At 34.4% G+C, this 24,110-nt stretch overlaps 6 protein-coding genes across 6 annotated transcripts; 3 read left to right on the forward strand and 3 right to left on the reverse strand.

Moving 5' to 3' along the window:
• Positions 1-30: 30 nt before the first annotated feature.
• LOC17897031 lies at positions 31-1,553 on the forward strand. The gene is made up of 3 exons (XM_006305705.2): positions 31-320; positions 775-848; positions 1,182-1,553. Exons 1-3 carry the CDS (start codon positions 60-62, stop codon positions 1,267-1,269), a joined length of 423 nt encoding a protein of 140 aa, XP_006305767.1. The 5' UTR covers positions 31-59; the 3' UTR covers positions 1,270-1,553.
• A 281-nt stretch (positions 1,554-1,834) lies between these two features.
• Positions 1,835-5,388, reverse strand: LOC17898259 (phosphate transporter PHO1 homolog 7). Its single transcript, XM_023777152.1, is given in 13 exon segments — positions 1,835-2,045; positions 2,135-2,271; positions 2,360-2,788; positions 2,874-2,918; positions 3,001-3,105; positions 3,194-3,452; positions 3,545-3,665; positions 3,755-3,884; positions 3,973-4,044; positions 4,130-4,178; positions 4,262-4,398; positions 4,400-4,539; positions 4,624-5,388. Coding segments are annotated over 13 exon segments (2,253 nt in total). The 5' UTR covers positions 5,153-5,388; the 3' UTR covers positions 1,835-1,945.
• A 5,339-nt stretch (positions 5,389-10,727) lies between these two features.
• On the forward strand, positions 10,728-11,240 carry LOC17896719. Its single transcript, XM_006304708.1, has one exon. It carries the CDS (start codon positions 10,728-10,730, stop codon positions 11,238-11,240), a length of 513 nt encoding a protein of 170 aa, XP_006304770.1.
• Positions 11,241-11,395: 155 nt separating this feature from the next.
• LOC17900744 (MLO-like protein 14) lies at positions 11,396-15,620 on the reverse strand. Its single transcript, XM_006306145.2, has 15 exons — positions 15,030-15,620; positions 14,726-14,783; positions 14,392-14,630; positions 14,142-14,258; positions 13,898-13,958; positions 13,612-13,706; positions 13,359-13,433; positions 13,029-13,114; positions 12,896-12,945; positions 12,748-12,788; positions 12,476-12,646; positions 12,346-12,381; positions 12,194-12,261; positions 12,037-12,097; positions 11,396-11,933 (listed from the first exon to the last, which is right to left on the reverse strand). The coding sequence occupies exons 1-15, from the start codon at positions 15,159-15,161 to the stop codon at positions 11,547-11,549; spliced, it is 1,677 nt and encodes a 558-aa protein (XP_006306207.1). The 5' UTR covers positions 15,162-15,620; the 3' UTR covers positions 11,396-11,546.
• A 2,043-nt stretch (positions 15,621-17,663) lies between these two features.
• Positions 17,664-19,323, forward strand: LOC17897898 (transmembrane emp24 domain-containing protein p24delta9). The gene is made up of 4 exons (XM_023777298.1): positions 17,664-17,941; positions 18,021-18,230; positions 18,826-18,902; positions 19,029-19,323. The coding sequence occupies exons 1-4, from the start codon at positions 17,729-17,731 to the stop codon at positions 19,171-19,173; spliced, it is 645 nt and encodes a 214-aa protein (XP_023633066.1). The 5' UTR covers positions 17,664-17,728; the 3' UTR covers positions 19,174-19,323.
• A 40-nt stretch (positions 19,324-19,363) lies between these two features.
• On the reverse strand, positions 19,364-22,860 carry LOC17897308 (B3 domain-containing protein REM17). The gene is made up of 9 exons (XM_023777299.1): positions 22,774-22,860; positions 22,380-22,680; positions 22,180-22,295; positions 21,767-22,096; positions 21,189-21,618; positions 20,989-21,107; positions 20,556-20,888; positions 19,875-20,399; positions 19,364-19,795 (listed from the first exon to the last, which is right to left on the reverse strand). The coding sequence occupies exons 1-9, from the start codon at positions 22,849-22,851 to the stop codon at positions 19,538-19,540; spliced, it is 2,490 nt and encodes an 829-aa protein (XP_023633067.1). The 5' UTR covers positions 22,852-22,860; the 3' UTR covers positions 19,364-19,537.
• Between the last annotated feature and the right edge of the window lie 1,250 nt (positions 22,861-24,110).

A 24,110-nucleotide genomic window follows, 5' to 3' on the forward strand; every position in this document is an offset into this window, starting at 1 on the left:
CATAATTTCTCGCCTTTCTTCGTTCGGTTCTCTCGAGTCTCCCACTTCCGTCTGCATCAATGGCGTTGAGACTGACATCGTTAAAACGCGCCGCGGTTGAGTCATGCCGCATTTTAGAAACTCGATGCTTCAGCCACGTGGCGGCGATGCCTTCGCCCTTGAACGGAGCTTTCGATAGCCCCATTTCTATGCCGCCGCTGGTTTTACCTGAGTTCGATCAGAGTCAACCGGGTTCGATCGATGAAAAGAGCTTCGGATTCGGGCTTCCTAGTTTTGCTTTCGGTGGATCCATGGAGCTAATGGCTGTGCCTAAGAAGAAGGTCACGGAACTCTCAGTCTTTTAATTGGTTTTCTCCCTTTGGTATTCCACTTCTGAAATGTTAAACCTTCTTAGGGTTTTGAATTATTGTGGCATCTGGGATTTAGTCTTTTTCTGCCGGATTCATGGTTTATCTAGGGTTTTAGGGAGGCTCACTATTGGACTTATTAGTTATTTGTTTCTGGTTGCACCTTCAATAGAACCTCTCTTAGAAAAATGTTGTCTTTTTTGGGCTGTTTTTGAGTGTTCATTTCCATTTTCTTCTGTATCTTTGGGGTTTAAGCTCACATCTAAATTGATTTGGTTACTTAAGGTTCACCACCATGAGTTTGTATGTTCTGGGGAGTTAAGAGCTATCTATCTAGTATCAAATGTATAATGTGTATTTTTTTTAATGGCTTTGTTTCGTTTGAGAATGATAGTGTTAATCGAAGCTGTTCTTGTGAAACATGCAGATTTCTAAACACAAGAGAGGGATAAGAAATGGGCCGAAGGCTCTTAAGCCTGTTCCTGTGATCATCCGTTGCAGGTAATAGATTGGCTTCTCTTTTTGCTTTTTTTGGTTTGATGATTCTTAATCTATCCATAGGTCTAGCTGAAGAAAAAAGTGTATTTCTGATTCAATATTCTGTCCTTTACCATCACTTGTTAGAAACTGCATAGTTCTGCATTTCAGTAACTAGTACTGTGAATCTTTAACGAGTTTGATGAAATAACTTCTTGTGTTCATCGAGGTACAAGAGTCTGTTTGGCCTTGGCATATGCTTGATTTAGTACTTTTTTCATTTTCCCTGATCTCATTGAGAGGGCAGTTGTTTTTGTATGTACCACTGTTTTAAGTCCATACTCTTCTATGTTCCAGGAGTTGCGGGCGAGTTAAGCTGCCACATTTCTTCTGTTGTAGCGGTGAACGGGTAAACCCTAGTGAGCAAGGCAATTCGCACAACTGATTAAGGTTTCCAATATGATTACTCCTTGTTGGATATCAAGATGGGAAATTCTTGGGTTTCGTAGTAGTAGACTCGAGTGATGTGATAGACTTAGTTGATGCTGTTTTGGCAAACTATTTGGTTTTTCCCTGCAAGATCAATATGCTCATGCTTCTTTTGACAAATAATACTATTGTCATTGCTTGTTGCAAAGTCTAGGCCAGGTCATTTTCATATATGTGCTCTTAGACTTTAAATCAACAGCTATATCTATTTTAAATATGGAGAAAAATATTCACGTGAAACCATCTATGCAAGTTTTAGAAACCTCTTGTCTTACGCATCCTGTCTCAATACTTCGTAGTTTCTTAGTGTCATTACAAGGGTAATTTTTGGTGTATCATAGTGAAAGGAGCTCATGTTTGTTACAACGGATGCTCATGTTTGTTACAACGGATGCTCAATTTGCTCGCAGGTGTGATCGCAGTTGTTTTGGTAGGTCTATCAACTAATTTTGGTTTTTGGAATCTGATCTGGGTTCATTATGACAGAGAGCACAGCAATAACCCTAGATAAGATTATCATATCCGAAGCCTCATCGTGTTCATTTCCTTCTCTTTATTGTTTACAAGCAAGCCCTAAACAAAATTGGAAATCCACTCTTGTGGAAAAACGTTGATTAGATCGAATCTAAGAATTAACTATCTCGATCATCCTCTTCGTCATAGTTGAATGGTAGCGGAACTGATTTGAATGCTCTGAACTTTCCTACGTTGTTCAAATGCTCATTCTCCAACCTTCACAACCAGACAAAGCAAGAACCCTTCAGCGAAAAGTGCTTTAAAAGGAAGATTTAGTGATAGCTTTTTTTTGGTTCAGAAGTTACCTAAAGAAATTCCAGATACCACGGCGTATGATCTCAAGAGCAGCAAGAAGGGCAACCATAGTTTCGCGATGTAAGAACTTGAAATTGAAATCCAGCACGGTCTGCAACCACGCCAACCGCAACACAATGTTTAAGACCTACAAAGAAGAGAAGGCAGGAAACAAACTTATAAAGAAAATCCGAAATCAAGGATGTGTACTGTTTCTTTATTTTCTTAGTTCTCACCATTGCAACGTAGTAGACGGCTTTGTGAGGAACGAGAAGCTTCTCTCTCAACCAATATTTAGATGGGTTGTGAAGCAATCCCCAGTCAAAAACAATGTCCCAATATGTGCCGTAAAAAGTTGCCAATGCCGAGAAAACCCATGCAGCAATTTTCCAGATGTTTCCAGCTCTGTTAAAGCTATAAGCTGTTCTCAAGCATACAGCGACAACGGTTAATAAATACTTGAGAGCATTATAGCCTTGGCTTGAATCTTTCTCTTCTATCAATCTTCGAACACACTGAAGGAAACGTGACCAGTAAGGAATCACAGCGACAATGAAGTAGAATGTGCTGTATACTTCGCTTGATTTGCAAGTGTTTTGTCTGTGGCTAAAGTCTCCCCAACCATAGTAACATATGTAAAACTCCAGACTCCTCAGTGCTTGAACCTAGATAAAGAATGTTGAGTAATGAGTTGAAACATTATGAAAAAATTATCATGAAATTTAGAAAACATTATGAGAACACACAAACCTGACTTGTTAATTGGTCTGCCAAGAAAAAATCTGGAAGATTAACCTGCAAATTTAGATGAAAAGTTTGAGAGATTTATCGATGCATTTACTTAGCGGAAAACAGTGGATTTGCTAGAGTAAAATACCTTGTAGAGTGGCGCAGCTATGCAGCGGAATACAACCATGAGGAAGAAGACTCGGCTTGACCGATAAAAAATGTTGAAGGGACAGAAAAAAATAGCTATCACTAGCTGCAAAACATTGTACAAACTAAATGTGTTACTACATTAGTAACAGAATGATTTAAGTTTCTTGTTGTTTTTATGATGAACAACTTACAGCTACAATAAAAAGGGGAAGAAGTTCAGTAATGGTCTTGTAGTCATTAGTGTAAGGATCCATCTCCATGTCAAGGTTTATTAGAACAGCGCAGAGAGCAAGTGTACCGAGACCAAAGCTTAGAAGCAGAACATGTCTGTAACCAAGCTCTGTTCCTTCTTTGAATCCGAATATAAACGGGTAATTTACTCGATATTTCTTCCAAAAGTATATGTTTGAAGCATACATGATCATGTGCAGAACCACAAATGCAAAGAAACTGAAAACAAAACAAGGTTCAAGAAACGTTCTAGTCATCAGCAAGAAAAAATAATGACACAATCAGAGAGTAATGTAAGTATTTGTTTGAACCTGTATAGAGGGAACATTGTCTCCATGTAGAGTTTATGTCCAACTGCGCCCACTAAATCACGAGCATGGGTGAACATGACGAGAGCAACCACTAGAGAGACAGTGCAACCGACGAAAAAGCCTGAGAAACAAATAGGAAGGGTTATGATTAACTACTCAGGAACTACTGTTAGAAAACCAATGATTCAATTTGTGAAATCTTTTAGTTACCAGTAGAAAACGTTATTCGATGTTTTTCTTTTTTCACTTTTGGTCTTAAGAGACTCATTCCTTTGCTTCGATTCAAACCGGTGAAATGCTCGACGAAGGTAGACTCAACTCTTAACATAAGCTTGTTGATCTGTTAAATTATAATGAAAGCTCAGGATTAACGTTTTTGGTTTTATAGAAAGCAGAGAATAAGTTTTATGTAGAGATATTGTATTAACCTCATCAGAGCAAGTGAGGTAGGACTTGTCTACCATCTCCATGTATGATTTTGCTCCACTTCTTGAAGCAATCTGATAGAAAATATTTAGCAAAAAAAACATATTAATAAATGTCAAGAAACTTATATTACATATAGCTGATTAAATCAAGTGTTACCTTATCATACTTCTTCATGATCTTTGAAATCGCCAATGTGTTCAAGAAACTGAATTAGTCAAGAACAAAGCATGCATTTAGTCAAACAATCTTGTTTGAATTTTCATAATATTTTCTTAAGAAACAACATACCTGTAATTCTTGAGATGTCGAAGCTTGCGATAGAACACAATGAAGACATTCTTAAGCCGTGCTTCTATTTTCTTGAGATTCTCTCTTGTGAATTTGAGCTCGTCTTGGTTAGAGAGCTTGAGGACGTTTTTAATCGTTTTTAATCGTGGAAAGAGGAGTTTCCTGAGTTTTGTTCAGTTTGATACGGTCAAGAACACTTAACACTTCTGGTACACTCTCTTCACCATTGGATTCATTTCCCTCTACTTTGATTCCCATCTCATCAGCTAATGTCTTCCCTTCAAAAAAAAAAAAAAAAGAGATTCAAAATTTGTGTCGTTTTCAGAATAAACTTAGTAAGAAACAATCTCTGAAAAACTTACTCTGTTCCTTAGAACCCAAGGCATTCATATCGACAGATACTGTTTCAGAGCAGGTCCAAGAAGAAGAAGGTCGTTCAACTTTGATTCTGAAAGCAATGAAGGCATCCATTTGTTTGTTCAAAACCACGGCCTCCTTCACCATTTCCTCCACTTTAGACCGGTAAAAATGGTTTACTTTATCGAACTCGAGATCTAGGGCATTGAAGAACACAAGCTCTGACTCTCTCCCTGCCTCTGCAACTTCCAAGATGGTTGTCTCGTATCTCTCGAACCCATCATCCCCAGTCGTTGCGTACACCAGAATGTCCTGAACATCGGGTTCCCAAGACGAGGAGTTGCGGCTATACCGCTTTGTGAGGCTGCTGAAGTTGCGGCTAGCAGATAGCTTGCGTTTCAAGCCACCTGGTCTCTCTAATCTTTTTCGTGAAGTTTTGATTTCTTGAAGAATGGTTTTGAGACCAGCGTAATCCAGGTAAGCTTGTTGCCATTCTGGAATCATCTGCCTTACAAAATCTTTCCCAAACTTCATATTTTGTGTCTTCTCTCAATTTCCCTGGACTTCTCTTTAAAACTCAAGAATCCAGATCCAACCAAAACCTCTTTTTGAGATTTACCTCAGTGAAAATTTGGCTGTTGAGAAGACAAAAAAAAGAAGCCTATGAAAAGCTAATAGCTAGGGGCCCTAGGAGAAGCAAGAGAGTAGAAAGCGTGAGAAGAACAAAGGGTGGACTATAAGAATTTGACAACCATGCAAAAACGAGTCTCTTCTATATTCTCAGCTATATGTAGTCATACCAATATCTCCATATATATATATAGAGAGAGAGAGAGAGACAGAACTCAGAAGGATCGATGTTGAGTAACATAAAGATTTGCAAGTGGATTTCATTTCACGTGAGAAAAATCAAAGGAGTTTGAAACTAATGAAAGTGAAAAAGACGTTTGGTTGTGGTGGGCTCTTTGGTAGACTGATTGCTTCCTAAACATGATCCTTTTGTTCCGAATGACGACGAAATAAATAATGGCATAATAACGAAAATGTTCAAAAAAGTCGTCATCCCTAAATTAAATATATAGGGGTTAAAGTGGTTGTTTGGTAAAAATATACATCAGAACACACTATACTCAAATTCTAAAGGAAAATAAAACAGGTGGACGATACACTTCCACACTGTTCTAGTGGACGATACACGGCTCATAGTGACCAGTACATTCTTTTACGTATGATTCATTGTTGTTTACGTTGGCAACGTCCATTGTCACGTTCATGGTGTGGTAGACGATATTTAATGTAGCTCATATACTAATGGATATAATACATTGTCTTTGATGTCCACTATTCTCGATGAGTAATATACATGTCCGATGTTAATTTGTGATATTGTTCATCGTCCACGTTATAGCATCATAAATTGGTGACAATCTAGTTATATATAGTCTAGTGTCAATACTATCAAAGATAGTAAAAACTGTCTGAGTAGCAACGATGGAGAAAAAAAAACCTAAACTGCAAATTCTCTATATGTCACATTTATATATTGCCTTTCAACTTAAAATTGAGGAACTCATAGACTTTACTAAATATGGGTATGTGACTTTAGATACTATTTCAGTTCCCTAATAAATTACTACCATCTTGCTTCATCGTCAATCTGATGGTCACCTCAATTTTGGAAATGTTTTGGTTTCTTGCCATTTTTTGCTTAGGGGAATCTCTTTGTTTAAAGTCTAGCTTTACGGTATAGTGATGTTATTGGCTCTCGAATGTTTATGTTCTCATTCACTTTTCTTCTTTTTTTTTTTTCTTTTTTTTTTGCATAGAACCATGTTTTTGAAGATTTTATTTGATGTAAAAACCTTATACGTTTCAAATGAAATTTAACATTTTTACCCAAAAAAATATGGGAAAGTTTGCCATTTAGTACATTTTTGAAACAAAATAGGCAATATACTACATTTACTATTTAAAATTAGAGATTTGAGTTGATTTTACTGTTTGTGAGATAGAAGAATTGTGAGATAGAAGATGATGTAGGGTAGAGGAGAGTGGGTTAAAAGACCAAAAGAGTGTGTATGTTGTATATATATATATATAGTTTTTTTCTATTTCTTACATCTCCACTAATTTAATAACTAAAATACTAATAGCATGACTTTTTTTTTCAAAAAACTTCATAAACATAAAAATCTATCATTTTTTCTCTATAGTTTGATATGCATTTTGTTTTATAATTTCTAAAATATTTTATACAAATTATGATTCGTACAATTATATGTCTGTACATAAAGACGTGCCCGTACAAAAATGCTGCTGTACAGAGGTTTTTATCATATTTGTGTACAAAAATATTGATGTACAGAGGTTTATATATGTACAATTGTACTTGTACATACATTATTCTGTACGGTTGTACGTCTCTGTACAAATATTTTAACTGTACAATGGTTTATATTTGTATAATTATATATGTACATATATTTTTCTGTACATATATATATATATATAAATTTTTTTTTTATTCATATAACTCATATAATATACAGTAAATATAAGTATATTGTGTATATGTATGTGTAACCGTACACTATAATAAACGTACAGATCATATTATGTTATGTAAATAATTAAATTTAATAGTATTATAACATTAATGGCATGCTTGTAATTATAACATTCAATTAAGGGTTTGAGAGTCATTCAAATAGTGTCTAATAGTAATCATTGTTTATTTCTCTAATTATAAATACTCTTTGTACTATCTTGCTAATATCTTTTTGAAAATGTATTAAATCTCCAATTATTCCAAAAAATATCTTCAAGTGTGAACTCAACATCAGAAAGCATACTCGATTTGACTTGATGTGAAACCGTTAGAAAATAAAAAAAAGGGTCACTGGCACATAGAGTGTCGGCGACGACTTTAACTAACGACATTATTATTGTTTTTTTGACAAAGGTTTATATGTTTATCTCATACATGTATTGAAGTTTGTATATATTTTTTATATAATTATTTATTGGCATATAGATGTATGGATTAAATTCATTCTTTAGAGTTAAGAAAGATTATACAATGTTTTCACTGAAAGAAATCAATCAAATTAGTGAACCAATATTACAATACAGGTACTTTGGGATGTCAAGTCAATAATTAGTTTAGTGGAGCAATGGTTAGGTAATTGATAAATGAATGAGTCACATGAGTAAGAAGATGTTCTTATATATATTCAAAAAGATCCGTGATTAAGTAAGTCTTCGTGATCATACTACTATTAATCGGTTTAATTCTACCCAAAAACGAGTGGAAAGTGATTAATTATGCCAAAAGTGTTAAATTAGGACACGTTAAGCCACTTTATATATATATATATATATATATTAATATTTGTTCTTCTTGACCAACAATGCATTTTATTTGGGTATCAATGTTATCATACCAGAGAAATCGTTTAAAGCAAAGGTGTTTTTTTTTTCCACCATAGTCAGCACACATCAAACTTTTGATTCTGAAAACATTTTTTTTCATAAAGCAAGTAATCATATCAAATAAATTTGATTGAAACCTAAAAAACAAGAAAATAATAATCACGTTACTAACATTTTGAGAAATCGGTCAATAATACTGATTGATACACCATTGCACCAACCACCACCGCCAAAAGCACTCGTTCCATTCCATAGCTGATAGCTAGCTGTCCCTGTTGTTGTCTTCTATCTTAGCCTCGGAAATAAAGTGGAGTGTGTTTATTCCCAAATCTTTATATAGTTTTGTTGTATTATGGACAAAAAAAATATTATAATCTTTGATTAAATTTTTTATTAGGATTCACTTTCACTCAATCTTGTACGTGCCATGTTTTTTCCGGCATTTTCATTTTTACTAGAATACCATGTAATTCCCATATAAATTTATTTATAATCTCACTAAATACAGTAATATTTTATGCATATCAAAATAGTCGATGTTTTTCTTTCTGTAACGGATTAATAATTCTTTTAGATAGATTTATAATTTATCATCTACTTAATAAGAATTGTTAAAATAAAATATACAGAATAAACAAAAATATACAGAAATATTTGTAATATACTTAAATAAGAGTTAATAAAACCTTTCCTTATACAACTACTATTCTAATCACTTCCGAACAAATGTTATGGCCACCGAGGTAATACTAGTAGTGCCGTGAGCAAAAGCCATTTAGATCAAAATTAATACACAACAGTCTTTGATGAATTTAGCATGTGTTTATTAAATCTGCATCATATTTATTATGATCATCATTTATATTTTTGTTCAATTCGTTATACATCACTTGACCCACACTAATCATATGTAATTAAGTTTTATCTGATGTCACTCTTCCAACTTAATATTTTTATCTGGTTGATTAGCTAAATTTCTTACATAGCATACGACCAACCAAGTCATACGGTTGGAGAGAAAAATAATATATTTTTATATCAAATAGCTATTTTACTGATTCAAACTTTCAAAGAAGTAAATAAATTCAAACATGAAAAACACAATACAAATTTGGTTAGCATTAAAATTTAATATTGTAACTATACCATTTTAACTAGTTTAACCTTACTATATATTTTTTTTCGTTAAACGTTTTTTTAAATCATCACGGGAAACAGAGTTGAGATGTCATTACCAACCTGATTTTATTCGCCAAACTAGTTAGGTTATGTTTATTAATATATTTAATTGGAGTTTGTTGCAACACAATTATCGAAATTATTAATTATTAAAGAAAAAAAAAGATTAGTCCTGATACTATAATTTTCATAATTCATATATATAAATTCACATTTTGACGGAAGAAAAAGTCTTTATATATATTTTTTATTTTTTTACAAAAGCCACGGGATATTCACCACAGGTCGTCGGCCACAGTTTAGTTAATACATATAGAATCTTGAACACAGAAATCGAATAGTTTTATCCATTTTTAGATTGTCAAAAAGGGTAATTTAATTGGTCTTTCCAAATCAGAGATTCCATATTTGTCGTTGAAAGAAGAAAGTCCAAAAGATTTGGCTGCTACTTGTTTTTTTAGAAAAAGGGAATTAATTGAATTGAATAATTCAAAAATGTACGTATTTGTTGTCTAAGCTATAGAGAACAGCATCTGTGACTACGTACGATATAAGTTGATCCTAATCTTTGAATTAATGATGACCATCTTCTACGCTAATTACGCGACACATAGTTGAAAAAGTTGTTGATTGTTTTATAGTTGGTGGAGTACATGATTTGTTTACGTTAAAAACTACATTTTCCCCATGTTGATGACCGATATGTGTATTTGCGTTTAATACTATATGTCAATACCAAATTTGGACTAAGATCCTCATCTCACTTAAAAAATCTCAGGACATTCTATCAAATAGGATCAATAATTCCACAAACCATTAGTATTTACGTTAATTTTTTTTTTTCTTTTTTTTGTAATCTTCTTGTTTAAGAAGATAAGACTTGCAATCTTGTTTACGTTTTGTTACGACCATGATTATCAAATTCGTCAAAAACAAGTTTTCGATTTAATGTAAAAAAAAGGATGAAATGTTTGTTTTGACAATTTCTTTGTTTTTTTCCGGTTGGAAAAACAAAGTTTGCTTTTTTAATTCCATTAAAAAGTTAGTTACGTAATATAGTTTTTTAGTCATTATCCCAAATCATTCCTATTTTCCGCTTACCCTAAGATATAATGCGACCACCATTATAAAATTATAGATTTTCTTTTGGACAACGATATAATTTCCTTTACACTTTACAAGATTTTTTTTTAAAACATTAAACATCGATATCCTTGACAAAAATAAGCATTGTTCTATATATCAAAGCATAATTTTAATTGATTTGTTATTTCTGAGAAGACAACTAGACAAGATTTCATAAAACGTACAAATACGTTTAAAAACCTCAACTCTCATTCATTCAAACGGTATGAGCCTGGATTCATTGCACGAATTCGGTAACATGAAACTCTTGCAAACTAAATAATTATCATTTTTTATTAGTCTTAACTCTTTGATGGCCTCGTCTTAATAGTAGAGAAATTGTAATACCTGTCGGTTTGAAGGTGTGGAGAAAATGACAACACCAGCATACACTCTTTTATGTATACGATCTTTCATGTTTTTACTATGTTTCAGCATTGGCTTTGGTCGTAAAATCCTAAAAGATAACCTCGTTGAAGCAACCGAGCTTAGAGCCGCTCTGGTCACTAACTCCGAAGCTACTGATATTTCGAGTATTATTGGTTTGGGAGAGGTGGGAAGCCATCAAGAGATGCATCACATTTACATAGGAACAGGTAAAGATCCGAGTCTTGGAAATAAACAAGACAATATAAACTCTGCCCCAAGAAAGATTATAAGGGGTACCGTTTCCCTCTCATTGTCATTTCCTATCATCAAGATTCGGGTTCCTATTCCGAATCCAAATTTTACGGTGGCCGAGGAAAACCAACTCAATGAAGAAGAGATTAAAGGCATTGTCATAACTCCAACGAAGACTAATGAGTTTGGTATTTCCCTTAATGGAAATGGCGGTGCAGAGCTCGGATTCAGCTACCAAAAACCATCCCCAACAACCGCATATTGAAGGCCTTGCCAATACTTTCCTATAAAGCATGTCATGATGAATTGATATATAGTTTATGGTTTTAGAGACACAATAAGTTGTTGGTGACCTACGAGTATAAACAATCTATGTAGCCATGATCTTCAACAAAAAACCTTGCCAAAACGTTTGACCGAAGAATGAAAAAAAAGATATATGTGATTTAACATTTTCTTACATCTATTTACTATGTTTTAAGTACCTATGGTAAAAATAGTCATATACTTATCTTAAACCTGAGTTGAGAAAGAAAGATTGAAAACCGAACAACTAACCATGTTTTTTATCTTAACATTCTCTTCTCATTGGCAATGAGGATGACCTTGAGAGTGATTCTGTTGTTTCTGTATGCAGCCTTGAGAAAGTTGTTGAAGATATTGAAGCACAAGGTCGCAATATAGGTGTTCCAACAGTACTAGAACTTTCATAAGCTCCGCATTGTCGAATAAGCTGAAGCTCAAGCTCGTTACTCTGAACTGGAGAGGTTTCGGAAACATCAAGAACCTGGTCGTCATTGTATTCTTCAACAGATGCAACTGTGCTTGTTTCTGTTCGAACAGTTGAATCATCTCCATATAAGCCATGTCTTCTTTTCCTTCTTGTTGCTTTTCCCCAACCGTTTATTGTCTCTCTTACCCTTTGAGGTAACAATGCAGCCTTGTAGTTCGTTCCCATCTGTAATTAACATTATCTAGTTTTGTGAGTTGTAAGAAATATAGTAAATAGAAGCTCCAAAGGTTTTTTCATGAAAATGTTGGTTTTTTCATGAAAATGTTACTTGAGTGACAAGTGCATAGAGGGGCAGTGTGCTGTAGCTACATAGAAATTGTCCAGAAAACCTACAAAAGGAGCGTGGAGTAAACCGTCGTAAACATATATAACAAAACACACACAACAGTCTCATATATGTAGCTTAATCGTGAAAACATGATTACCCTAAAATGAGTCGCAAGTAGACAAGTAAATGATTCCTTAGGAAGCAAGAATGGTATCCAAATTGCCACTAAAGAAACAATGAATGGATTAAGCTATATAAGAACACATTTGCAAATAAAAAAAATAAGATTATAGAAAGCAAAAAACTTACCCAAAACCAGAAGAAGGAAGCCAGTTCAAAAGCATTCTGTAGGATTCAGGATGAACATACGTTATTACAAAACAAAAACAAAAAACTTCCTTTTGTGATCACTAATATAGGTTTCTAAGATTTTGTAGACCTGAAACTGAATAAAGTGGATAAGGGATAATAGAAATTCTGGTTTCTTGAACCAGAAAAGTTCATCGCGAGGTCTCAGCTTTACACCGGACGCATATTCTGTTATCCCAGCGTTCTCCAATGCTAAAGTAGCGATTACATGTTGCAACTTTGCACCAACCAAAAGAACAAGCTGTTGAAAAGAAAAGGATGTAAACGAAATTGCAACAGAGAAATGATATATAAGACTCAATGTTCCTTACAAAAACATGAAGTTGGAAAAATAGTTCTTACAGTGATGGGAATGATTGCTAGCCAGAAATAAAGATTTGATCCTACATTGTCATATCCAAATATACTCTTAGATTGACACACAAACGGGTAACTAATTCACAAGTGCTTTGCATTATATTATATGCTGTTTCAAGGTGTCTATGCATACCTTTTATGTTGAAAAGCATGAAGCCAACTACAAAACCCCAGAGTGGACCGCTACAAGAGATTATCAAGGAAAACTATTCAGTCGAAATAATTCATCACACTATTTTTCTAAGGCAAAAGTGTAACTAGCTCACCTGACGCCAACAATCTTTTGAAACTCTTCTTCCATAGAGCGGATCATATAGCTATGAAAATCGTATGTCAGTGTTAAGTGATGGTTCTGTTTAAAGGAGATAAAAATGATTATAGTAACATAAGACATACATATTTCAAAAAAGATGATATATTTTAAGAAAGGTAATGGGGGTAAAACAAATTTCTATGAAGATGATAATAAATTCTCTTTTTTTTATTTATCGAAAGATGATAGTAAAATCTTCATTAAAAAAATGTACATTGTGATGACCATGTATAAGAATTGGAAAGTGAAAACGTTCAAATGACATGAGAGTACTCGCACGCACCATGATGAATCCCTTGCGGAGTGTGAGATAGTCAGAACGAACAACAGAGTGCCCAAACTGTCGGAAGAAACATATCTGTAAGAATAAACTAAAAATACTTAGCAACTGGTATCATAATATGTAAGTGCAAACACATCTGAAAACATTTAACTGGTCTATACCATCTTTACATTCGTTTGCCATCATGCATCAAATGTACAAGAATCTTTATATATAGCAGGTCTAAATTTCTTGAGAAAGTAAAAGCTTATACCACCCATATAAGTAATTTGTTCTTGACCAGAGGAGCGGATGTATGATATTGGACAAATGTTGTTTGTCTTCGGAAAATCTTTTCGCGCGCGGCCACTGCCAACATTAAAGTATCAAAATTACTCTATAAAATATGTATTCTAAGAAAATCAAAGCCTTAAACCATAATACTACAACGCTTAACTTGTAAATTGTAATAACAGGTAATCCACATATAACAACTCTCTATTTAAATAGACATATGTGTCTAATGTGAAAGGAGAAGATAAAAATTAATCTATGCTCACCAGTTAAGCAATCATTTCGATCCATATGAGCCTCGTCTTCCCAGATCCTCCATCTATGAATCTGGGCAAGAAAAGATAATCAAATTGAGCTTATACCAACATAGGGACGGTACACTACACTATCAAATGGAGTATACATTAATATAGCCTAAGAAGTATATGAGAAGAAGCCACAAACTCATAAATCTTATGCATGAATACTTAAGTTGGGATATAGTTAAAAATGTCTGATAATACTACTTACCTTCACGATTGCAAGAAGCATTGTCAAGCAGCTGTAAGTTACATGTGTGACTGCCATTATAAATATGAAGCGATGTAATTGTTCCATGCCTTCATATGAAAGAAATGGCTCATGTCCCTGTCAAGTACTAGACAATGTTATGTGCATTTCTTTTTACTATATATAAAGAGCTTTTGGTGTATTTTGTTATTGTTGTAATTAGTCATGCATGATGTAGATTAACATAAAATGAGACTAGCTAATAGCAGACCTGGCTGCATGTATTCTCGCCTATGCCACTCAATCTTCTCCTCATAATGTGGAAGAAGAGAGATTTTGTTAACTGAGTCCGCTTGACAGAAGAAATAGTACTTTCAAGTTCCTCATTAATCTCAGAGCGGGTACATGGAACAAATCTATCGTTGTGGAAACTTGAAGAGACGCATATGTTAGCTATTGTGCTTGAGGTTGCTGTAAGAAGAAGCGATATGAATCCGAGCAGCATCAGCTCTGGAAAGTTAAAAAAAAAAACATTTAAGGACATAATCTTACAAAAGATATATATTATGAGAATTTTTGACATATATGTTTATATATCCACCAACCTTCTTTCATTTTCTCCAATGCAGCAAATAAAGGTTTTCTCTTTGTTCTTTGCAACCACTGTCTCCATAACAAAACTCAAAAGCTAAGACTAATGAACTGATAATATAAAACTTTAAACCATTTAACATTTTATTATTGGGAATTCCCAAAAAAAAGGAAAGTCAACTATGTTAATTAATGTCAAAACTTAGTATTATCTAAATTATAGAATGATAAAAACAAAAACAAGAAAGTAAAAGTATGTTTGTCCAAAAAAGTAAAAGAAAGGAAAAGTATTAAACAAATAAATGTAACGACACTTACGTTACTAAGCCGATGAATGGAACGCTCAACGATCAATGAAACAACTACAAAGACAGTCAAAACTGTAGCAACGGACCATGTTGGTGTTAAACCTAACGTTCTCTCGCTTTCATATCCATTTTCTTTGCTCATCTCTTCAACTGGTTCGTGCAAGCAAAGCAACCAATTTAGCTCTGAATATTAGCGTCGTATCCAGTAACTTGAAACTCTTCTTCAAGCCAAAACGAAACAACTCTTCTTCAAACTTATCATAGGAGCTATGTCCTTTGCATAGGAAAAAACTCTCTATATCAAACGTTCTTAACTCTTAAGTGGCAATGGCTCGTTAAACTGTCTTGGTAGAAAACTTCAAAACATAATAAAAGTCAAACAATGTAATTTTCTCGTGAAAGTATTATTCGAATAATTTTATTTTAAATAACGTAAAAGCAGTAATAAACTACTTTATTGATAACCGAATATACTTATCGCCTCAAAAGACAAATGACATTCTTTATCATTCACTAAAACATTAATAATAAAAGATTACAAATGAAAATAAATCTATCTGCTAGCATGTAGCTTATAAAATACACCATATACATTTTACATTTTAATGTTACATCATAAAAAAAAAAAACTCTATTAAGTTTATAACTATTTCGACGACAATGAATGACGTATAACTTAGTGGTTTATGCTATAATGAGCTCTCGCTGTATGATCATCCAATATGAAATATATATTATTTTTGTAAGAAGTTGATGATATTATGTTTTGAATTTTTGATGTGAAATTGTGAATTATTAAATTTTAGTAGATATCAAAACCTTTTTTTTTGTGTGTGCGCAAAAATTCAAAACCTATATATATATATATATATAACATTATGATCTTAAAAACCAAAACAAATATAGATCTGGATATATATCCACATTCTCAAAGATGAATCTCTAAATCTTGAAATTGTAAGTACTGATGATGTAAAAACGATCCAAGAACTAGCTAGCTTTTACCGAACCGAGCTAAGAGGAATTGATCTTAAATATATACAAGACTTAAACTCTTAAAAAAAATCTGAAGGGAAACAAAGTTAAGGAAAATGAGAGAACTTACACGGGAATAGAGGAGCAAGCAAGTCTTGTTTGCAAAGAAGATCAAATTTAAACAGAGTGGAGAAGAGAAGAGAAGAGAAAGAAGGTCTTCCAATTCAAAGGCTTAATTAGTCAAGGCCTTTAAGGGGGATCATGCCTCACGTGTCTTTCCCTAATGCAATTATCATTATTTTTCTTCACTTTTTTAAAACTTCTTTTGTTTTTATATATATACTCATTACGAATCTTATTAGCCTATAAAAATATTTAAGTCATATATATATAATTTACTTAATTAATTACTATACTTTTTAATAAGTGTAAGAGTTTGCATCATCTCCGACTCTAGTTGTAAATTTCAATGATATGATTTGGTTAAATTTATAATCCAAACGAGCTGTGGACTGAGTGACAGCAGAGTTATAGGATCTTGATGAGGAATCCAATTGGAAACTACCCCAACTCGATTAATGCATGTGTAGAGACTGAACAATTATTATTATTATTCTCATTAATAAGGAAATACTAGATTATTATATAAAAAATTAGTAAATTATGTTTTTGTTGAATGTAAAGATGATTTTCGATGGTCAAAACTGAAAAATTAATAGTTCATCTGAACAAAGCAGCCTACACATTTTGATGGTACAACCATTTATTAGATTGCAAAGATGTAGACAAATTGTTTTTTTCTTTTTTTTTATTAATTGGTTTGGTGTACTTACTACTATCTTGTAACGTGACAAAATTCTTGATATTCATCATGTAATTACTTTTGTCTGTACGATACGAATACGATTATATGACATATGCTATCAATTAGGCCATCGTTGCTCTTTCACATGGTTCACTGTTTTCATGGCTCGTGGCCAATTGGTATCGTATACTAATGTCTTATTAAAAATGATTTTAGACCAAATCCAGCATTCTTTATAAAAACCGAATCAGCAGAAAAAAAAAAAAAAAGAATGCGCATATGAATATATGATAATGACTCATTGGATTATGTGAAGAAATTATACGTGCCACTAGGTGATAATTACTTAGATTGACTTATCACTTATGATAATTTTGATAAAAAGATAATCCTAACCGAACATGATGGAGTGAAATGCGCTTTATTATCAAATGTCAACCCCCGACAAGTCAATAAGACTCGTTTGGTAACACATTTGTACTTTTGTCCTCCTAATTGATTAGTGTAAATTATAAAAATTAAATAAAATACATGAACTTTTCTAAATCTCTCAACATGCACTACCATATTATTATTTTTCACAATCAAGATGTATCGAGTTTTTAACAGATTTTTTTTTTTATATAAGAAAACGATTCGAATGAGATTTTAATTAACGCAATGTTTTATTAATCAATAATCATACCGTTAACCCAAACATACCCAAGAATGCGTATTAATGGGCCTAAACATGATCCACTTCAAAAGTCAAAAAGCCAGCCTTTAGAAACTCTACATGAAAGAGAAGGTTCAAAGTCTTCCGTCGACGTGTCATCACTAATTGGAATCAAACACTTGTCAAAATCATTGTACCATTCTTCGAGTTCGTCGTCTTCGATCTCTCCTGCAACGATCAACGAAACCAAAGAAGTCTCTCCAAAGCTTCCGCAATGGTTCTCCGATCACTAAATCTCTTAACAGTACTACTATCCATAGCGGCTCTACCACACATCTCTCAATCTCTTCACTTCGAGTTACATTCTGGTCGAACCAAATGTTTATCAGAAGACATCAAAAGCAATTCCATGACCGTCGGGAATTACACCGTCGTTAACCCTAACGAACCTCATCCTTCTCCTCAATCTCACAAGATCTCAATCAGAGTACTCTCTCTCTCTCTACATCCGAAATTTTGAATTTTGAATTTTGAATAGTTGATTCGAAACGTTGTTTCTAACACAGGTGACATCGAGCTACGGGAACACGTATCATCACGCGGAAGAAGTACAATCGGGGCAATTCGCGTTTACGGCTGTGGAAGCTGGAGACTACATGGCGTGTTACACTGCCGTTGATCATAAACCTGAGGTTACATTGAGTATTGATTTTGATTGGAGAACAGGTGTTCAGTCTAAGAGTTGGAGTACTGTGGCTAAGAAGAGCCAAGTCGAAGTCAGTTTTCACTTTGCTTTCAATTTTATTCCATCTTCTTGTTTGGTTATACTGTTCATATTAGAGTAAGCAATTGCTTTGGAATTTGGAGGTTAGTTCTTTAGGATTTGTTGTAGAAAAGCTAACTTTAAGGGGCTCAGAATCCAAATGAATAGGGAAAGGTTTGTTTTTGATTGATAAATCGGGGTTGAGACTAGCTTTTGTATTGATCAATGTTGATGTTATTCTCATCCCCATGTCTCTTTAATGTATATAGCTAGATTCTAATGCTTCTGATTAGTGTTTGTTTGTACCAAGGTTATGGAATAGCATGTTTAAGAAGAGTTAAGTCGAACAACTGTGAATGTTTTCGATTCATCATGTTGTTGGTAAAACTCATAGTCCTGTGTTGAGTTTGATAGTTGACCAGTTAGATAAAGAAACCTTAAAGGTTCCTTCTTTTGGGATTTGCCAGAATCCAAATGAATTGGGAACGATTTTCTTTGAGATTGAATAACTATGGTATCTTTTTTGTTTGATGTTATTCTGATCTCCATGCTTCTTTTATTATTGAACTAGATTCTTATGCTTCTGTGTTGTGTTTGTTTTTATAAAGGTTATGGAGTTTGATGTAAAAAGACTGATTGAAACTGTCAACTCGATTCATGAAGAGATGTTTTATCTCAGAGAAAGGTAAAGAAATTTGTGTACTTTATGCTTCCAGTTTGTTCTATAGAGTCCACCAATATCCAACTTTTTATTCCTTGAATCATATGGAGTTGTGCTTATAATGTTTTTGACGAAATTTGTCTTCCTCAGGGAGGAAGAGATGCAAAATCTGAACCGGGCTACAAACTCGAAAATGGCCTGGTTAAGTTTCCTCTCTCTTTTTGTATGCTTAGGAGTTGCAGCAATGCAGTTTTTGCATTTGAGGACGTTTTTCGAGAAGAAGAAAGTCATCTAAGAAGGTTTAGATTAAACATTACCACTCTTTTCTTTTTCCAACTCAAGGAAATCTTCTATTCCCCTGAGTTTTTTTGTACATTTAGTTCTATGGCTTAAGCATGTAGTCCCTGAACTGGTGAAGTTAAATGAATGTGAAAATAATTTCCTTTTTGTTGCCTATATAACTCACATGACAATGTCAGACACAGTGAGAAGAACCAATATCTTTAACGAGCTTAAGGAACACAGAAGTTATGACATTTCAATATCTCAAAAGGTTCAAAACGAACAAAGGATTGATTGACATCTACTGCTCCAGGCAATAGAGATAAAGAGAGAGAATCTGTCATGACACATCACAAGCATCTTCTCTGGAAACAAATTCAAGCAGAGTTTACTTTGGTGCAGAACTTAAACACTGGACGTGCTTCTTCTTCCCAAATGAGTTCCAACACAAAGGACTCGTCTATTTTCACGCCTTCAGCTTTACAGAACTCTCTCCAGCCTTTTCCAAATCGCATCCTTCCGCATATTCTGTCTAGAAAGAGATCCACCACCCGTTTTACTCCATCTTGACCCAACAGAGTTATCTTCCCTGTCTTGTTGATGCCATTCATCTGCGTGAAATCACGAGGAAGAAACTGCGCACAAAATATTTGATTATAGACAAAATGATATACCTATAGACAACATCCTGACTTAATTGTTGATGAAACTTACCAGTTTATAGGTTTGAAAAGCGGACTGTGTAAGAGTTAATGTCACAAATCGGTCTTGTGTATATGAAGGTGAAGAAGCTCTACATTTCCAGAAATACTTCCTTTTCTTGATCTCACCGGAATATTGTGAATTGTTCTTGTTCCTGCCATCAATACTCTCGTTTCCACTTTCATTGGATTTGCTACTATCATCTCCGCTACTAGAGGAGAGGTACTTTACATCATCACTACCTTCTGGACACTCTAATGGAGTTTTTTCATGGTTGGAAACATGGTTGGAATCTGCAAGGAACAAAGAAAGAACAGGCCTTTCCCCGGTTCCAACCAGTTTAAACTTGAAAGAGTCTCCAGGTTTTAATCCGTTGTCTTGGCAGAAAGTGGTCCAGCCTCCTCCGAGAATAGTAGAGCAGCATGATTTGTAATGTTTCAAGACTAAATTCCATCCTTTTCCCCATTCATTCTCTAAAACTATCTCCTCGTATCCTTTGTCCAGACCACTTGAGCGCACAAAACTCCTACTTAAACACTGCAAAACGCCATAATATGTACACGAGTCAGTCACACTTTGTGCATGTCAATTATATACAAATCAAGAAAGACACTTTTAAGTTCCAATGATCCTTTTGTAAGCAAAGATTGTGTGAGTTTAAGATAGTGGAATAAACAAAAAAATTGTTTTCACCAGTCTATCTGTGGTTAGGCTTGAAGCAGTGACAGATCCCACCAAATAGGAATGGTGTGATGAAGATTCTGATATTGGTCTACGTTTTGCAAGATACAAACGCATGATAGGTGGTGCAGCCTTTTGGACCAGTTTAAACGTAAATTGTTGACCTTGGCTCATCCCATTTGCATCACAGAATCTTGTCCAACCTGGTCTTATATAAGTATGCATGCCTGCTTCGTTGTATTTCAAATTCAAATTCCATGACCTTCCTTCTCCATCAAGTAGAACAATTCTCTCACCGCTCTTTTTGTGTAGACCGTTTGACCTCTCAAAAGTCAGTGGTAAATACTGTAAAATACCGTCACAGAGTTTGATTAATCTCTCGCAGACTAACAACTGTAAGCCAATACTAAGAGACTGTTTGCTTAAATTTAGAATAAACTTTTACCAGTCGATCATATATTAGGCTCGAAGCTGTGACATTTGCCACAAAACTAGAATGGTCCGATGAAGACTCTACCTTCTTTCTTGGATTCTTCTTCACTCTCTTCACTCTTGAACTGTTTCCTGTAATTGAAAATAATGAAAATCTCATTTTTGCATCTTTTCTTGAGAGTCTAGAGTACATTTCATAAAGCAAAAGTTTACCGATGTTGGTCTGGTCATCATCCATGTTTTCTACAGAGGCTCTGCATCTTGACCGATACTTCCTTTTCTTAAGATCCAAATAATGCCGAGAGATATTCTTGTCTCCAGTAGTCTCCTCTTCACTTTCTTCGGGATTCACATCATTACTAATCTCTGAACACTTTAATGGAGTTTTGTCACGATTGGATTCTGCAGGGCACAAAGAAAGAACAGGTTCTTCCCAGGTTCCAGCCAGTTTAAACTTGAAGAAGTCTCCAACTTTGATCCCGTTAACGTGGCAGAAATTGGTCCAGCCTTTCGTGAGATATGTAGTGATTGGTTTGGAATGTTTCAAAACTAAAGGCCATTTACATCCCTGTTCATTCTTTAAAATTATCTCACCAAATCTCTTGTCCAGACCATTTGAGCTCACAAAGCTCCTTGGAAGATACTGCAAAAATCGATATTATGTATCAAAGTCAGACACTGAGACACTAAGACACATATCTTCATATCAGTTATCACTTCAAGTTCCAAAAGTGTGTGAAACTATAGTGTAAGTTTAAGACAATGGAATAAAAACAGAAGTTTGTATTCACCAGTTGATCATATCTTAGGCTTGAAGGACTGACATGTCTCTTAAAACAAGAATGGTCTGATGCAGATTCCGCTGCTGATCTTTGATTTGAGCGGCACAAACGGATGACAGGTGGTGCCGATTTTCGTACCAGTTGGAATGTATATCGACCTTGGCTAATACCATTTGCAGCGCAGAAACTTCTCCAACCAGATTTGAAATAAGTATGCATGCCTGCTTTGTCATGTACCAAACCTAACTTCCATGATCTTCCTTCTTCATTGTGAAGATAGATTTTCTTACCGCGCATTTTGTTCAGACCGTTTAACCTCGCGAAAGTGAGTGGTATATTCTGCAATCCCATCAGAGAGTTAGATTAATGTATCAAAGACTTACAAAGAGGTTTTTGCATAAATTGCAGGGAACTAATCTAACCAGTCGATCATTGCTTAGGCCCCAAGCTGTGACATTTGCTACAAAACGAGAATGGTTTGATGAAGACTCCACTTTCTTTCTTGTATTCTTCTTCACTCTTGAACTGTTTCTTGAAACTAAGAAAACCAATCAAGAATCTCAGTTTTGATATTTTTTTTTACAGATTTTTAGTATATTATTTCATAAAACCAAAAGCTTACCAATGTTGGTTTGATCATCATTGATCATGTTGTGAGATGATGGAGAGGTATACTTAATCTCACAGCAACTTGGTCCCAAAGCTGTGACATGAAACACCATCTCTCCCTCATGTCTGAAAACCACGATGTCCCCAATTCGGAGATCATGTGCAAAGGCAAACTCTTCCCACCCGTCGGTTAATTTCAAACCGTCCATCTTCACCAACCAAGTTTCATCCGACGCATCTGATCTCAGTCTCGCAGTCTTGTTCTGGTCGTTTCTTCCTTCAACGTGCTTCGAGAAGAAAGCTACAGGAATGTTCTGCAACAAACATGCAAACAAAAATAAACAAAATTAACCATTTTTATCAATAACCTACACTGAGATAGAAGAGAACAGAACAGAACAGAGTACAAGGTGAGTGCGGAAGCCTGGAAGAAGAGGCTTAAAGAAATGTGGTTTAGTAGGCGAGCGAAGAGATTGATCCGCCATTGTTGAACACCAAAGCCTCAATGAAATCTTTATTTCGTAAAGGTGATGAGAACTTATGAGAGAGCTAGGTTTCCATATTATAAAGACGTTTGTCTTCTACTTCTATATCTTGCATCTCTCGAGGTACACATTTCTGATTACTTTAATTTTGACAGAAACTTTATCGTGTTAATCTAAAGCAAGATTTTCGACCTCTCCTACACCATTTGTATCCAATAAAGTGATCTTCCTCTGCTTTTTAGAGAAGTTGATCTTCGTGAGGAATCTTTTAGCACAAGGATCGAGCCAAAGGCTGATAGATAGATAACACAAGTGACAAGACCAATTACTTTGAAACTCTTTTGAAATTGTAAGGTGTGTGTGTGACTTGTGACTGTTAATGACCAACTTAGTTATGCCTTGGAGATGAAGCTATCCCATCTTATACACTGCATGCTGACTGTAATTTCGCTTCTTTTCAATGCTCTTGTAAACTGTAAAGTGTTAAGTATATAAATTACACTTTTCTATGACTTTGCATGGTATTAAATTAAATCATACACTTTTCGTATATACGAAATATAATTGTACATTTTTTTTATTTAATTCATTCATCGGAAAAGCTAGCAACTAACAACAAGTTGAAAGTTTCAATTATTAAAATATCTCGTAACTTATGCTTTTGTTTACAACCGTTCAAGTTTTACCATATTTTAAAAGTTAAAACTACAACTAATGTCTTACGTCTGAATTATTAGCTTTCTATATATAAAGATCTACGAGTAGCTAGCTTTCTATCAATGGTAATGCAATGTGTATATATCACCTAACGTCATTAAGAACTTTGAGATGTACTATGTATGTAAGCCCTCTTCAATTATCATTTGGCATACCAAAATGGGTCCATAAGTCACATGCGCGTTAATTCGTCTATGTAATTTTTTTTGCTTTTACTGTAAATGTCTAACCTAAACATTTTTCCTCTGTATGCTCTGTTTCTTGGAATTTTCTTCAGAATAAAACCTAGCTAAGGTAGAGCAGAGAGGCTGAGATACAACGATGAGGGTTTGACGGATGGATCTCTTAAATGCTAGATAAATAGATGGTTTCATACTTGAGTCATGACACATTAGTATCGCTTCTTGTTTCTTTCAAAATCTTAACTTCTGTTCAAATTGATGGAGGGTTGTGTTATAATCGGATTTACCATCACGGTCTTGGCCCTCCTGCTCTTATTCTCCCCGCCCGTCTTGCCTAAATTCAGTCTTGCCTCCCTCACC

This window comes from Capsella rubella, unplaced genomic scaffold, assembly GCF_000375325.1.
Source record: "Capsella rubella cultivar Monte Gargano unplaced genomic scaffold, Caprub1_0 scaffold_1, whole genome shotgun sequence".
Classification (NCBI taxonomy): Eukaryota; Viridiplantae; Streptophyta; class Magnoliopsida; order Brassicales; family Brassicaceae; genus Capsella; species Capsella rubella.